The sequence below is a fragment of the Cheilinus undulatus genome, linkage group 8, assembly GCF_018320785.1.
Source record: "Cheilinus undulatus linkage group 8, ASM1832078v1, whole genome shotgun sequence".
Taxonomy (NCBI): Eukaryota; Metazoa; Chordata; class Actinopteri; order Labriformes; family Labridae; genus Cheilinus; species Cheilinus undulatus.
Window position 1 is genome coordinate 38,962,433 of NC_054872.1, and position 16,103 is coordinate 38,978,535.

Below are 16,103 nucleotides of genomic sequence, written 5' to 3' on the forward strand. Positions count from 1 at the left end.
TAATTCACTGCATGCAGTCGCATGAAGAAAATGCCTGAATGGAAAAAAGTCAGAAATGCTGCTTGCTAACCACTAGTCAACGACAAATGAAGAAGAAGAAGACATGATAAAACACACAAAAAAGACAAGTTACATGCAGAAGTAACTAGCCAGAAGACAGAGCTACAAGACCCAACAGCTTCTTACACATCTCTCAAACCCGAGCCTTTGGATGTAAAAGCAGAAAGGGATGAAGACATAACTGATGCTACATCATTGTAAAGGCTACATGCAGTTATAGTAAAGTAGAGGAGCCCAGCTTCAATTGTGTTAGAGTAGCAGCTAAGAATGCAGATGATTCCACCTCTACAGTGTTCATTTTGTCAGTTTAATCTGATTAAAAGTTTTTGTCGGCAACCTTTTTTCCATTATAAAGATGAGATGAAGACTGGCTAAAAATAAATTTAGCACAAAAAGTAAGGAAATCTGTGTTTGGTAGATTATTTCTTTGTTGTAACAACGCTACTTGGCAATAAATCTTATACCATTGGAAAGCCTGGTTTCCAGTGGTATTTGGCAAATTTTTCATGGGCGCACCCACATTCTCAGCTCTGCTGCTCATCCCACAAATGCATGTTCCTTACAAATGTGGCACCATCAAAAAGGAAAACAAACAGACTTTCCAAAATATTTACTGCCAAGAAGCATACAACAAAGAAATAATCTACCAAACATAAACCTCCTTACTTATTGTGAAAGAGAGAGCACAACCTATCAGATAGCTGTAGCTCTTCTGCTTCTCAGCAGCAGAAAGCAGGTATTCCAGGTTTTGCAGGGTCCATAGAACCCATTGATTATTCGTATGATTTGGCACTAAATTCAGGCAAAGACAATGTGTTGACTAAAATGTAATGGCTTTTTTTTTTTTTTTCTTTTTGGACTAAAACTTAACCAAAGTGTTTTTTAGTTTTTGACAACTAAAACTAAAGTGTGTAAAACTACAGAGTGACTAGGACTAAAATGTGACTTAAACTAAAAAAAAAATATTTCAAACCTATTTGACATCCATAGCACAAACCACTGTTGAGAAATGATGTGCACAACCTGACTTCAGTACAATCAATAAACAACACTTTATGACTAAAAAACAGCAAACAAACAAACAAAAAACAAGTAATGCACTCTCTGCAGCTAAACTAAAAATAGCGGAACCGTTCTAATATAAGTCAGTAATTCAACATTGATCAGTATCTCACAGAAACTCCATTACAATTTTGTGTTGCTTTGGAGAAATCCTCCAGAGTCCACAGCGGCCTTCAGCACATTCGATTTACCCAAAACAACAGTCTATTTTCATTATGTAATTACAGGCTGATGAAATGGAACTCTGTGTTGCTGTAGGGCTGTTCAAGTGTGTGAATAAATCAGAGCCCCATTTGTGTCGAGAAAATTAATTTAAGAGACTGAAGGTGGACTCTAATTTGAACACAAATCATAATTTTGGCAGAATCATTTAACTGCTGCTGCTATGAAATGAGGAGAGCTGCTCTGCATCTGTTGTATTTTTTACTCGTTTATCACAGACTGCTGCCTACAATAAAACATCTACTCTATAATATTACATTACGTAACTGTCCATAAGGCTCTGCTGTGGTGTTAAAAAATGTCCTAGTCAGTGCTGACTAATCAACAAAATGTGTTTTGTTCAATCACGCTGAGGCCAGGTGTCAATAGTATTCAACAAAACAACACAGCAGGGTTGTGATGATTCTTGATTAAAGTGGTGTTTTTGTTTCTGAGGCTGATCTTTTACCTTCTTCTCTAGCTCAATCATCTTCTGCTTCTTAATAAGGAAGTCCCCTAAGCCATCCTCGTATGGATCAGCCACCAGAGTGTGTCTGTTGTAGGAGCGCAGCTGAGGAAGGAGGAAGAAAAACACATTAAAAACTCAGGTTAAGAGCAAAGTTAAACAGACATCAAATCAAAGTTTAAATAGCCAAACCAGATAGTTATTTTATGATTTATTTCTGTTTCTTTACAAATTGAAAGGCAATGATAAAACATTAAGAAAAACAACTTCTACTACTACCACCCTTAACCCTATATCTCTCCTTTTGTCAGAGGCATGGGCAGAAGTGGCACCACTAGAGCTATGAGGACTACTGTAGAGGTAAACACTGAGACTTAAACGCACTTCAGTTTTCCATGGCAGATCTAATCATTAGCTGTAATTTCACAACCATCCAAAGTATACTTACCATGAGCTACCTGACTGTGAAACAATGGTTTATGCTCCAATAGAAGGTATGATTTTGTGTAACATCAACCTCTTTTTAAGAAAAACAGGGTTCATTCACACTGTCAGATAAAATGATGTGATATCACCGCACGGTGAAAAAATGTTTAACGCATTCCACAATATATTCAAACTTATTTTTACCAAAATAAACATAACAAAGCAGATGGTGCCAAAAGAAGGCCTGTTTACGGTTCAGAAGTTTGAAAAGCTATCATCAACAATGATTTTAGGGAATTGCAATGGATTATGGGATGTGTAGTTCCTTCAAACTTGGAAAAAATATAAAAGTACACCAGTGATACCAAATCAATACTCAACCAAAGAACCAATAGGTACTTTTGCAAGAGCCACAATCCAAACCTGAGGGTGTGAATCCAATTATCGCAAAAAAAAAAAATAATAGAGCAATGTTGAGAGCTTGGTTTCACCTTTTATTTCAATCAGTTTTCTTTATCTAGTAGATAATTATTTGGGTTAAAAATTTTTGAACCATCACTTTTTATCCCCATTGTCAACTCTACAGATACTTGTCAACTCAATCAGATGATGGTTTTGCATATTTTATGAAAAACTAAATATCCTCTGTTCTGTCTTTTCTCATTATTTTTTAAAATTCCATGTAATCTATTTAAAAAAAAACAACTACTTTATTCAGAAATATTAGTTTGATATGTTTGATAAAGTCACAGTTAGGCAATCATTAAATTTAGAGATGAGATACTGCAGAGTAAAAAATATGTGAAAATGTTTTTTTAAAACATATTATCATTTCTGAATACCATATAAGATGACTGTAAACTTGACATTCATCTTGAATTAATAAGTAAAAAATAAATGACTTTTTCCTGTGTCTGACAGAGTTGACAAAAATTAAGATCTGATGGGAAAAAAGTCATATTTTGGAAAAATGCTGAATTAAAAATCTTTTCCTCCACATAACTGGTAGTTGAGCCCTTAACACAACAGATTTCAAATTATTGAAGCAAAACAGTAGTACAAAGTTGAGTTTGAAACCTGTTTTGTCTTTTTCTTAAGAATCAGTAATATTTATCTGCATGTTCACTCTTGCACACCTCTGATGGAAATACACAGACAAAAAAATAAAGGTTGAAAACTGTATAAATGTGGGAAACAAACTGATTGATGTGACTTGCAATGGCTCATTTCCATTTTTCAAGGTTTTCTGGGGGAATTATTTTTCCAAGACTTAAAAGAGCCACAAGTCATCGTAAAAAGCTACATGTGGCTCAAGAGCCATGTGAAGAGAATCAGGGATGCACAAAGTCTTGTACCTTTTTCTTTTTCTGTTTCTAAAAGCCATTTTTTTATGCTGAATCAAACATTGTATAGTAAAGACTATTCAGGTAGTTGGCTTTGTTCCAGGTTGAAAAATTTCAGTATAAGAAAATCATAAAATGCTAATGAGGGATTTCAAAATGGACATCTCAGGAACCAGAGCTGCCAGAAAGTGTTGTCACTGTTGAGCTCTATGACTACTAAGGCAATGACTTGTGTGTTAATGTGTCTTTAAAAGAGTTCCTATAGCCACCATGATGCTCATATACAATTAAACAAATGCCTTTTAAACTCTGTTTTTTTGTCCCCAAAATCAATAAGTCATATACAAGTACACTATTGATCATATTCTAACTCTGGAATAATCAGTACACTACAGCCTAATAGGCAAGAGGAAGTAGCGTATTTTTACTTGCAAATCAATGTGAAAAATGATCTGCACTGAAGTCCCCGTAATACAAGACAATACATCTTTAGCGAACATAAATGACTGAACATGTAATAATCTTTATCTTTTTCTACTGAGCAGTGTTACCCTCTGCCGTGTCCTCTGAAGGTTACTTCTGAGGATCTTCCTGATCTCCTCCTCTCGGCCTTTAGGCAGCTGGGGCAGAGCTCTCTCTGCAGGCTTGGCAGCAGGAGGCTTCTTGGGCTGGATGTTCCTGAGAAATAAGCAGAAAAAAGTAAGGATGATCAGTGACTGTGTGAAACCAATAACAGACAGGTTCACATCAAAAAGTCTAGTAAAACACATGACAATTTGTTTGACAAAGGCAAATCATCATTTCCACTCAGATTTTCCTCCTGGGATCAACAAATCAGACTGCTCAGAGAGTTCTGATACTTTCACTAACATTCCATGCTTCCACATTGCCATTTGTAGGTTGTAATAATTTTTTTTTAAATGTTCTGTATAACTGTGTAAGGACTTGTTTGAAAATAGACATCCCTCCAATAAATGTTTACAAATGTTAGGATGCTTATGCCTTTTTGTACCACAGGAGGGGGAATGTTGGGGCTAGGTTGTTCCTCCCCTGATCTGCCACTAGAGGTAGTAATAAAGGCATAATGGAGAGATCAAGCAGCAGTTATGTAATGTTGGTGTCAGGAAGGCAACACTGTGCCGTGCGTGCATTTGGATGCCTTAATGTTTGTATGGGAAGGTTCTCACACGCTGTGTCTCTCCTACTTTATCTCAGTATTCCACAACTATGTAATGTAGTGTAATCCAAACCATGGGACACCAAAATTAAGCTGTTACAGATGCAATGTGCAAGTACAGAGGCATAATGATAGAGGAACCCTGTTACGGTGCCATTACTGAGCCACAGTATGTAGTCGGCATTTGATTCAAAGTGACGGGACAATGTTTTTATCCTTTGAGCCAAGGTAAAATAAATCTGGAAGTATCAGAGCTGACATTAGCTTTCCTGTCTGCACTTCTTCAATGTGAAATGTGATAAGTAGGGGCAGGTCTTATCTTGTGAATCCTTGACTTAATATGAGCAGGGTGAATTTCAAAACTGTCACTCTTGTAGTGCTTAGAGTGGTGATCAAACTCGGGCCTAAAACCTGAAGACCCCACTGATGTTTCAAAGTGTCTTCAAGTCCGTCTGACATATTTAATCTCTGACACTCAGTATTAAGACTGACTGAAGCTTGATCTTTATAACACATTACTGACTTCTTGATATTGTAAATGTGGAGTTTAAAAGCTATCTTTTGTGGAGCTTCTTACAGCAGTTTCTCTTTTTAGAGGTTCTTGTATTAAAGAGTAGAGGGAAATTATTAAAATTAACATTTTGGACCACCAGAAGATGATTGAGGTAGAGCTGTTAATGCAATATTTGCAACAAAACAGCTAAATTTGGCACAAGACTACAGCAAAGAGATTTCCATCATATGTAACTGTTAAAAAGAGATAAAACTCAGCAATTGGGGAGCCATTTTGATGCATTCATATTGAAAATAAAGATGGTCTAGGGTGCAGATGGCCTATAGTGATTGTGTCGTGCCCCATGTATGGGCAGCCCAGGTCCAAATCTGGACTGTGACTCTTTAATTGCATGTCATTCTCTACTTTCACAGCCCTGTTCCAAAATCTGTCCACTGTCTGATCTCTCCAATAAAGGCAAAAAAGCCTCAAAATACATCTTAAAAAAACAAACAAAAAAAACCCCATTAAAATAAAGATGGTCTTTGGCTACACGAAATTAAAATAAAAGTGACACAGTGCTCAGTCTACAGCTTTATCAGGAACTCTCATACCTCATGGGGTATTTCCTATCATGTCTACAATTTTAAAGGTAAAAAAAAAAATACTATGCTACCACAAAGTTTGAAACAAAAACACAAACTTGTATAACAGGTAAAAAACAAGACAACTATATTTCTTTAAACAAACTTACTATCATCAACAATTTGATAATAACTGTATGCCCTATGAGATGGTGTTAATGATGTTAATCCCAGTGATAAATCACAGTAACCCCTCCCCCCACCCTGCATCAGCTCAATAAAGGTTCACAGAGCCATCTAAACTGCTATTTTCCTGTTTTGGTTCACTCCCACAGCTCACAGAACCACAGCTGGCAGCTGTATGCTGAGAAAAAAAGACCCTAAAATCTCTCTGCACTCTGCATGTTCAACACCAAACAACACAGAGGCACAGCTAGAAACCAGCTGCTGGGCAAAATGGAGCTTTGAGTAGATGAAAGACTGATACTTCAAGTTAAAGGAGAATGAGCATTTGACAGATGGGAAGACACATTATTTAAAATAAACCATAAGGTTGCTTCTTAACTGCTGGATGTGAAAATACATCACCATTTGTCACAAAATTTGCCATATCACCTTAAAAGGTGGGAGCACTTCCATCAGTTGTTGACAGCTTGTTTCTACTGCCCTCAAGTGGCCAAAACAATTATCTGATGCAGGTTCATACACATTTTGACAGTTGTACCCTCTGGGGCTCAGACAGCCCCAGACTGACTGAAACGCTATTAATACTAACAGAAAATAATATTCTAATTATATTTCAAGACTTTATGTGTAGCAATTTTGCTCTGACTGAAGGCAAGCAACCTTGCTTGCTAGACGCGTCAATGAGTGATAAGAGGGGAAAGGATCAGGGGAGAACAAATTCACGTGGGAATGATTCCATGATTATTTTGCTTCTACCATTGGAGAGTATATTAGGAAGTTAGCAGGTTTGTGTTTGCAATAAAGTACATGTGGTTTCATGTAAGTTCTGTGACTCTAACTTTTTTCCCTCAATAGCACAATAGTAGGTCTGTGGCCCACTGACCTCCCGATAATCTGTTTTGCAACAGACACTTTGAAAGTCTTTCCAGGTGTTTGAATCGATCTGCTCTATGTGGACTAACGCGGTTTGGAAACGGCCAGCTCTGAAAATAGACCTGGTGCATATCTCTGGTGGAGCGGACAGAGTGGTGCTTCATGGATGTGCCAGAGATGGATGGGAGCGTGTGCAACGGAACTGATCTGACTGACTAGAGAGGGAGCGATTTGCTCCACAGTGCACTTTGTGGGCCGATTGCGGCACAGCCAGTGTGGAGGTGTGAATGACCCTTAGCAGCAATAACGGCACAGCTGCTTCAAACTCTTAGTAGACAGTAAAATTTCTAACTAACTAAGTGTGGCTATTAGTGGTGTTGTTAGTTAAATGAGAATTTTGTGCATTAAGGCTCTTCTGCATAAAAAGTGGCAATTTTAACCCTAAATTAATGCATGATGGCTAATCCAAATTAATGCAAACAGCACCAGAGCACAGAGACTCCATAATATTTGCTCTGTAAAACAGTTTGAGGTGCATTTAATCCCTAGACTTCATTTACATCTTTCATTTACATGCCACTTGGGTGATTTGATAACAGGTTTGAAATCTAAATGTTAGGTGTGAGTGCACAGACGATGATTTCTTTTCATCTCATTAGTGGGTGTAAAGGCTGAACAGTGATTTTTATGAATTGGGCCCTGCATGTGGTTGTTTCATACATTATGTAGTTTTACTCTGAGTACTCACTGCATGGAAACAGTGGAAGGCACAGCAGAAGGCAGCTTGACTCCCCCTCCGCTCTCCACCAGCTCAATGGCCTGTTTCATCTCCATCTTGTGGTAGAAGGCGATGAGCTGCGGCTCCTTGGAGCGCTCGCCTGCTATCAGGCACTTCTTCACATACTTCTTGTTGAAGCGGTTCAGCCTGAAGGAGAAGAGGAGTCAAGAACAGATACAGAAAAAGAGATAGGGAAGTAAAATATGACAGAGGTAAAGAGAGAGATGTAAGCAACCGGATGCACATTAGGGGAATGAGAATCACTGACAACAATGAATCCACATCCATAACTTAATTTTCAGAGCATTAACCCCTGGTTTACACTAGGGATGGGATTTTATACTGATTTCAGTACTCATATGACCCTATGAATGAAGACCTGAGTAACTGCTAATTATGTCACCATAAAAAAAACAAAAAACAAATGCGTCATACACAGAGCTGCTGGTGACTCACTATATTGTCTGTGGTGTGCTGCTCATCACTCTAAATCCCAGTTTTGAATGAAATATCAAGACATGAAAAGTAACTGAGGGTTAAGCTGAGCCTAAATACTGTAAATATTAAAAAAAACCACAAACACAGTTTTGCTTAGTATAAATGTGATGGTCCAAAACTTCCAAACCTAGGTCAGGTCATCCTCGCAAACTGAGTGAACATGCAAGAAGGAGACTCATGACAAAGGCCACCAGCACACCTATGGCTACTCTCAAGGAGTTACAAGCTTCAGCAGCTGAGATAGGAGAGACTCTGCATACAACTATTGCCCAGATTCTTCACCAGTAAAAGCTTTATGGAAGAGTGGCAAAGAGAAAGACACTGTTGAAGAAAACTCAACTAGGGTTCGAGAAAAGGCCTGTGGGATACTCCAAAGAGAGTTCTTTGGTCTGATGAGACCAAAATGTTGCTTTTGGCCTGACAAGACACTACGCACCATCACAAACACACCATCCCCACTGTGAAGCATGGACGTGGCAGCATCATACTGTGGGGATGCTTTTTTGCTGTGATTGCAAAAGTGCATCTACTAAATACTGACGTAAAGGGGATGAATAGTTATGCAATCATTTATTTCACATTACATATTTTTATTCAATCAACATTACTTTGTGGAATTCTGTTTTCACTTTGACAATAAAGATGTTTTATTGTAGTTTCTTTTTCGTCAAAAAAGTCAAATTATATTGACCAGAACTGATTTATTTTAAAAAAATCAATAAAAGGATAAAACATCTGAGCAGGTGAACACTTATTATAGACACTGTACATCTTTCCCAATCTCGTAGCTGTTGTTAGCCATGATGATGGCTGTGGCTCCATCAGCTCACAGAAATCCTTCCACAAAACTTAGCATGAGCATATCTCCAATTATCAGTTTCAGTGTTAGCAAGATAATCTTCTCCACCTTGGTATTATCACAATGAAGTGTGCTAACCAGTGATAAAGGGCTAAATGTTGGTTTTGCCGAAATGATCAAATTAACCACAAACCTTTTCACATTTAAATAGTATGAATTAGAAACACTAGTTTCTTGTTCATTTTTCCTGTCTCAATTAAGACTTGGGTAATGAGCATTTGTCTTCATGTTTGACATTTCTAAACTGTGTGGATAATGAGTAATATAAAAAAAATCTGGAAAGATTGTCTAATAACAAACTTAAATGTGTTATTAGTGTAATATTCGTACTTGTCCTTCCAGTGGTGATGCCCATAGTGTCCACAAATGTCCTCAATACCAGTCAGCAGGTGGTCGAGGAACTGGGGAGAGATAAAGTTAGAAAACAACCTTTAAAAAGGAGGCAAACTCAGGAATAAACCAAGCTTTCAGTGCTGTCTTCTCTGTATGGTTTTCACATTCATTTAAAACAGAATTAGCGAGGTAAAAAAAAAAAGTAATTTGTCTGCAAACAAACGTGCATCTAAATTATACAGCTTTCGAAGGGGCTGGGTCACATCTGTTGCATTAAAATGATCAATTTAGCAGGTTGGAGACTGATTGCTTTTGTATTTTTGACAAGTGTAGTACACAAACAGGAGGCAAAATGTGATATATCTAATTCCTGAGAAGAAACTATAATTTATGACTGACAGTGTAATTAACCGTGATTGCAGGCTCTCTTTCCTAACACAAACATTACCCAGCTGCATCTCCTACCTCTAGCCCCTGCACAGTAACCAACTCTCACAGTACGCAAACACTAATAACAGCAGCAGGTGATGAGCTTTAAAATGGAGTTCATGGGAGAAAACAAGCAGCAGCAGCAGGCAGGTGATTGATTGGACAGCGTTTATTAACAGTGGCAGTATACGGCTCAGAAAAGCTGAGAAACGTAGCGCTGTGCTCGTTTTTCAGACCACCACAGGTCGCCCTGCTGTTTCTGACTAACCCTGAAGATGACTGTCTGACAGGCAGCGTTGCTATGGGAACAGGTCATTAAGAGGAGCCACAGAATTTACCTCTGCATTGTCAGAGGAGACTGATTTATAGAGAAGCTGACCAGCGATGTGGAGGCGGGGCCGAGAAGTGCAGACAGAATGAAAAGTTCCTCTGCAGTGTCAACACTTGAGGTTGAAAAATGAGACTTCACCTACAAATGGGGCTTCATTTATACATTTTTAAAATGAATACTGGCTTACTAATGTATGGTTCCCCTTTAACCAGCTTACTGTATTTCTGTTTTCATTTGTATGACTGCACAATTTCATACTGCTGGGTGTGCAAAAAAGGGCACTGAGCCAGTATTTTTTAGTTTGCTGGTTTATATTGCAAAACATCTTATAATGTATGCAAATATAATGATAATTCTAAAATCAATAACCATTTTTAACTACGTCTTACTATTTCCTGGCTGTTTTCCTACCAGTTTTGCTTAGGATAATCTATAGACTGATTTCAAACCAAGTTACCCAACATGTTTTCAAATCGTTGTATATATTCCAGGCTATCTTTGAGTATAAATTTTAGCTTAGTATTTTAATATTTGTAATCAACTGTATGAATTTGATTAATAGTGTTAAAAATTTTGCATATAGTGTTAGTTCAGGCAAGCCATGGAGTCAAGCACTGCCATAACTGAGATCAGCTGATCTCAAACAAGCCCTCATCAGCTGACAGTTGATTTGCTCTCAGCATGCTGGTGGCTAAAGGCGCTCATGCTGCCTTATTCAAAGTGCTCTAGCCTTTGCTGTTCTCTCTGCAAGCCGCTCTTGCAACCCTCCTCCACCCCAGCTCCTCCTTCATTCTGCTTCTGACTTAATCAATGTCACTCTCCAGTGAGAAGCCCCTCACTGCAGTGTGCAATAGGGGACATTTCCCATAAGGGGGGTCAATGTAGGCATCGCCAAACGTTGGGCTCCACCCACTCAATGCTATTTGACCCGTCCCATCAAATCTTGCCCCATATTGTTTGTTTTGGCACATTTTGTTGATCGACCTAATCCTGACTCTTTACCCAATTCCTAACCCTCACCCTAATGATAAATTAATGTACACCAACAAACTTTACCAAGATTTAGAATTCTTACTGTAACATAATTTAGATGACCTAGTGCTTGTTTTGGCAAGACTTGATAGGACAGGTCAAACAGCATTAAACACACTGCAGTGAGGGTTATTAGGATTAGTTACTAGTCTTTCATGTCTTGTAATGTTTTGTTTTGATTGATACTGTGTACGCATGTATGGTTACTGACTGTTTGTCATAAACTATCTTGTCTTGGATAGTGCACTCTTGAAAGGGTTGTTTTTAATCTCAGTGAGGTCTTCTTGGCTAAATAAAGGCTGATTAAAATAAAATTCTGTTGCACTGTCATGTAATTCCCAGCACTGTACTCAAAGATGCATTTAAAGTATCCACAGCATTTCGTTACAGCTTAGGTCAATACTCCAGCTAGTCATCTGTCGAAATAAATAAATGTTTTCACAGCTTCTTTATTGAAGAACTGACTGGGGAGCACTCTGTTTGAGAGTCATAGCCCAGTCCAAGTCTGCCCTCAGCCAGCTCTATTGGCTCTTATCACCGCTGTTTCACCGTGGAGGAGAAGCCATTAGGACAGCCTGTTCCTCTTGCCTCCAGCACTGGTGACTTATTGCAAAGCCCCAGAGATGGCTGTGAGAGTGGGTGTGTATTTTGTGTATGTGTGTCTGTCTGCACAGCATTAAAAGCTTTACAAAAAACTCAAGGACAGCAGATCGGTCAGTCACGGATGTGTCTGAGTACAATATACAGGATACAAGATGTTCTCTGTGTCTTCATGTTATATAGAGCTAAATAACTGAGCTGTGGCTGTTATAAAATTGGGCTATAAAACTGTCAGTTATTTTCGAATCTTTCAATTGCTGCTCCAGCACACTTCACAATAAAGTGAAAATGACATTAAGTACCACCAAACAGCCAGCAGGTGGCAGCAGTAGTTTAAGTTTGATGAACTACACTTTCTCAGAGATTTGTATGGGAATGAAGATGTCATATTTTGCATAATCTCAAAAACTAGAAGGTATGAATGTTCAATCTGCAAATGAACTGCAAATCAAATTATAATAACATTTACAAGGGAAATGTTTAAGTTTTGTTGTTAGAAGTAGGTAGATTTCTGTACATGTCAGTTTTTTCCCCTAATAGTCAAAACATTTCAAACAATTCTGACAGTTCATTTATCAGCTTAATATAAAAGGCTCTGAGGCAGAATTAAAATGAATAAACCATAAAAGGCTATTTTTAAACAGTAGAGGTCAAGGTTAAAGTCACCTGGGTATGGATTTCCTCATTAATGGAACGTTTGGCCTCCTGTTTCTTCTTCACAGCCAACAGTTCCACCAGGGGTTTAATCGTCATGCCCTGCAAGGACAAAGAGTGGGGGGAAAAAAAACATAATTCACATTCACGTCTGACCTCCTGACCTTATTATGCAGCATGCTTATCACTGATTCTGTTCACGTCCGAAATGAACAGCATACATGTGGCTTTGCAAGGCGAAGTGGTTTGAATGTAATGGTTTTATATCCTTTGATACTGACATCTTTCATGCCAGTTCTTGGTTTTAATGCCATTAAGGAATATTTAAGATAAAAGAGCTACCATGGCTGTGTTTTATTTCCTGAAGTCAAGTATAAGCGCAGCAGGATCACACCTTCCTCGATGGCACATTTTGTAATGATGATTAACAAACACAGCAGGTTTTCACACAACCTTTCACAACAACCACGTTGCAGTAGCTTGTGTTTGTACCTGTGTATGTATCAAACCGTTTCTTAATTTCCAGTGTATGTTGATAGGCAGGCATTTAAGATGATAACTTAACCACTTCTCCTTTTTCAATCTTAATTTTATTTCAGAAAAACTAAAAATGTGTCTCAAACAGGGCTCCATTTCATGACCTACTTCTTATCAGATATCAACAGGATTTGGAAAAATAAACTGGCACAATTTAATCACTTCAGGAATGTAAAAATCAACATCAGCTGGATGTTTAACTTCTCTTGAATAATAACCAGTAGTGTTTGTCAGCGTGTCTGTCTGCACCCAGGCTTGAGTGTATCATTCAGCTTCTCAAAGGGATTAAACCGGCCATCTGGTTTACTGTAATATCCTCAAGTGAATGAATGAAGACTCCTGCTTTAGCTCATTTCATGCACATTTAAACAACACCAAACCAAAACATCAACTTACATTTATAACTACATGTAAGACTTTACTCTTAACATACAGAATGTTTTTTTTCACGGTTGTTCCATCTGGAAAGTCCAAGCCCCACTTTAGATTAATAAAGGCAACCACAGACATGTCAGAACGGAGCGAGGAGTCATTTCATTACATTATGTTTAGTCATCCAGCTGTTATGTATTCTCTTACATAAGTAAACACCAGTGATCTTACTATACTTCTCAAGACAATTTATGGTTTTGATAGACTTAGAAAAACAGAATATTTTTTTAAGTATGGATAATAAACTAAGTAACAATATGAATCTCTGAAACTGACAAAATAGCATTTTAAGTTGTTTTTTTTTTTTGCCTTTTTGGAAATTCTGAAAGCGAATACAGAGAAGACAGAAGAGACAACAGAGGGACAAGGGCTTTGACATTTAAATAGCAAAATTGGTCACGCTGTGGTTATAAAGTATGGGCTGCTAGTATGAACAAAAGAAGAAAGTAATCTTAATGAATACTTTTTGTAAATTCCTTATAATTATACTGACAATACCACAAGCTAGACAATCTAGCAAATGTCAGCTAACAAGTGAAAAAAAAAAAGTCTTTTCCCATCATACGTAAATAAATAGTGGGGATCACATTAAAAGTAAGCTAAAACTTTCAAAGCTTGAAAGGCAATTGAGATCGACCGAGGTTGTCCAGACTGAGGTCCAGTTGCCCCCCTTTGGAACAAGCTTTGAATAACCATAGCTTGAACGAAAATCTACATAGAAGCTGATAAATGAAAATGACAACTGTCTATTTGAATTCTTTAAAAAGTAATTCTTATTAAGATATCTATCGATTGGAAACCAATCAATATTTCCTGATTTGCATTATGAAATACTTGATCAATAGATAAAAACAAATGCTTCTGGTTGCTTATTGCTAAAATCAACAACTTGATGTCAATACTATGATGTCTGAGGTTAACAGCAGCACCGTGTGAGCAGTGTAGTGTACATATAAATGAAGTATTCTTCAGCACTGTGAACCAAAATAAACTAAAAGGCAGCGCCTTCATCTTTGGGGTTAGAAATCTGTCACCTTGTCTGCTGCTACTGCTAAGGGTCAGTCACCCATCTCCTCAAAGCAGGCATGATTAGATCCCCCAGACTCTGTTACTCTGTAGCAAGTTCCTTAAATATAAACAGTAAACCAGTGTGGAAATCCTTATAAGGCTGGCACAAAAAGCTGATTAACCCTCACAGCCCTATGCTTTTTTCTTAACCGTAAGAAAGTTTGTAAAACATCAACTCTGTGGTGCACAGTCAAGCTCTAAACATCCTACTGTTCAGGTCAAGCTGGGCGTTCACAATGCAGTGTGGGAGTCAAACAGACTATATGCAGTTGGCTAAGGAGCTGGCTGCAGGAATGATCAAAAAATGGATTATAGATGGATAATAAGAAGTTCAATATCGGGGTTACTGGTGTGGATTTAATCTGTAAAGACCCTAGAAAGTCACCCAAGTCCCATGCTCACTAGAAAACGTTATGTAAGAGCTACGAAAGGGTGGAGAGCAACATTAGAATAGCACAATGGAGGGCATTCAGAAGAAAAAAAAAATTAGTGTCACAAGATATAGTTCAAAAATGATTTAACTTTGAATAACATGTTTCTTCTTGCCATATACGACAGCATTAGGCTCAGAGGATTAACCAGCTAATTAAGGCAACATACCATTGCATTAGGATGTGTTTAGGGCCAGGTTGCTAAATTACTATTAGGCAATGGTAAAAACATAAATAAATAAATAAATAAACATGATGTTCAAATGCCACTTTGAGAAGAGAGACTGTAGGTTTGTAGGAGGAACTTAAGGAAATGCACTTTCTTGGAAGAGAAATTCATTCGTCATCATTGTAGGATACTTGTTGCATTGCTCTTTAGAAGTCAACAAAGTCAGTAAAAGCGTGTTGTCGACTCGAAATTGATGACTTTTGTGCTCCTTTCATTGGGTAAGACTTTTATCAGTAGGAGGTCCTAGTACACTGCAATGCTAAGTAGACTGCTCACTAAATCAGTTGCCTTAATAAAACACAAAATATGATCAGTATCTACAGGGAATTGGTTGAGCTCCCTTATAGATGATCTGTATCACTGGCAGCTGCAAAAAACTTCATAATCAGAAACATGATCTTGTTCACCATGGGTGCCGTTACGCCAACTAGACTGTATCGCCTAAATATACAGATAGAAACTCTGTTTTACCCTTTTTCATGTTCTGAAACAACTGATTGCAGGTGATGGGGCCTTTACCCTCTATCTCTAGCTCTGTCTCAACATCAGACTGCAGCAGCATAAATAAAACATGGTTCTAATCTTGCATCTGAGGAGGAAAAAAATCTCTTCAGGGTTTTATTTTAGCTGCTTCCATTCTGGGTCTGACTCACTTTCAAGAATCTTCCAACAATTTAATTTGGATTATCTGACAGGACACAGTCCTTAAACTGGCAACACACGATATTGATGCAATCACTGCCTGTTTGTCTAATCCTTCATTCATGCACTGTTTTTGTCATCTTCAGGTTTCCTCAGAGAGAAACATGTCTCTGTATAAAGTACATTTTGTTTTCCCCTGTGTGAGTTTGTATTTTAAGCATGAATAAGCACACCTGTGTGTCTGTTTGTCTGCAGACTCTGGAGTTGAAGCTGAAATGACATTTTTCTAAACCAGTGGGGGATGTTTACTTCAAAAACCAACAGAGACCAAGCAAATTAAACCACTGAGGAAAGGAGTGTCTGTTTGATGTTCAATGCT

At 37.9% G+C, this 16,103-nt stretch overlaps 1 protein-coding gene across 1 annotated transcript in view; it reads right to left on the minus strand.

Annotated features, from left to right (window-relative positions):
* slc9a1a (solute carrier family 9 member A1a) overlaps positions 1-16,103 on the minus strand; it is a 60,748-nt gene that overhangs the window by 11,874 nt on the left and 32,771 nt on the right. The window contains exons 6-10 of the mRNA XM_041792817.1: positions 12,398-12,487; positions 9,337-9,407; positions 7,620-7,796; positions 4,110-4,236; positions 1,793-1,894 (exon numbers count right to left, since the gene is read on the minus strand). Of these exons, the coding sequence (XP_041648751.1) occupies positions 1,793-1,894; positions 4,110-4,236; positions 7,620-7,796; positions 9,337-9,407; positions 12,398-12,487 (567 nt within the window). The remainder of the gene's footprint in view (positions 1-1,792; positions 1,895-4,109; positions 4,237-7,619; positions 7,797-9,336; positions 9,408-12,397; positions 12,488-16,103) is intronic.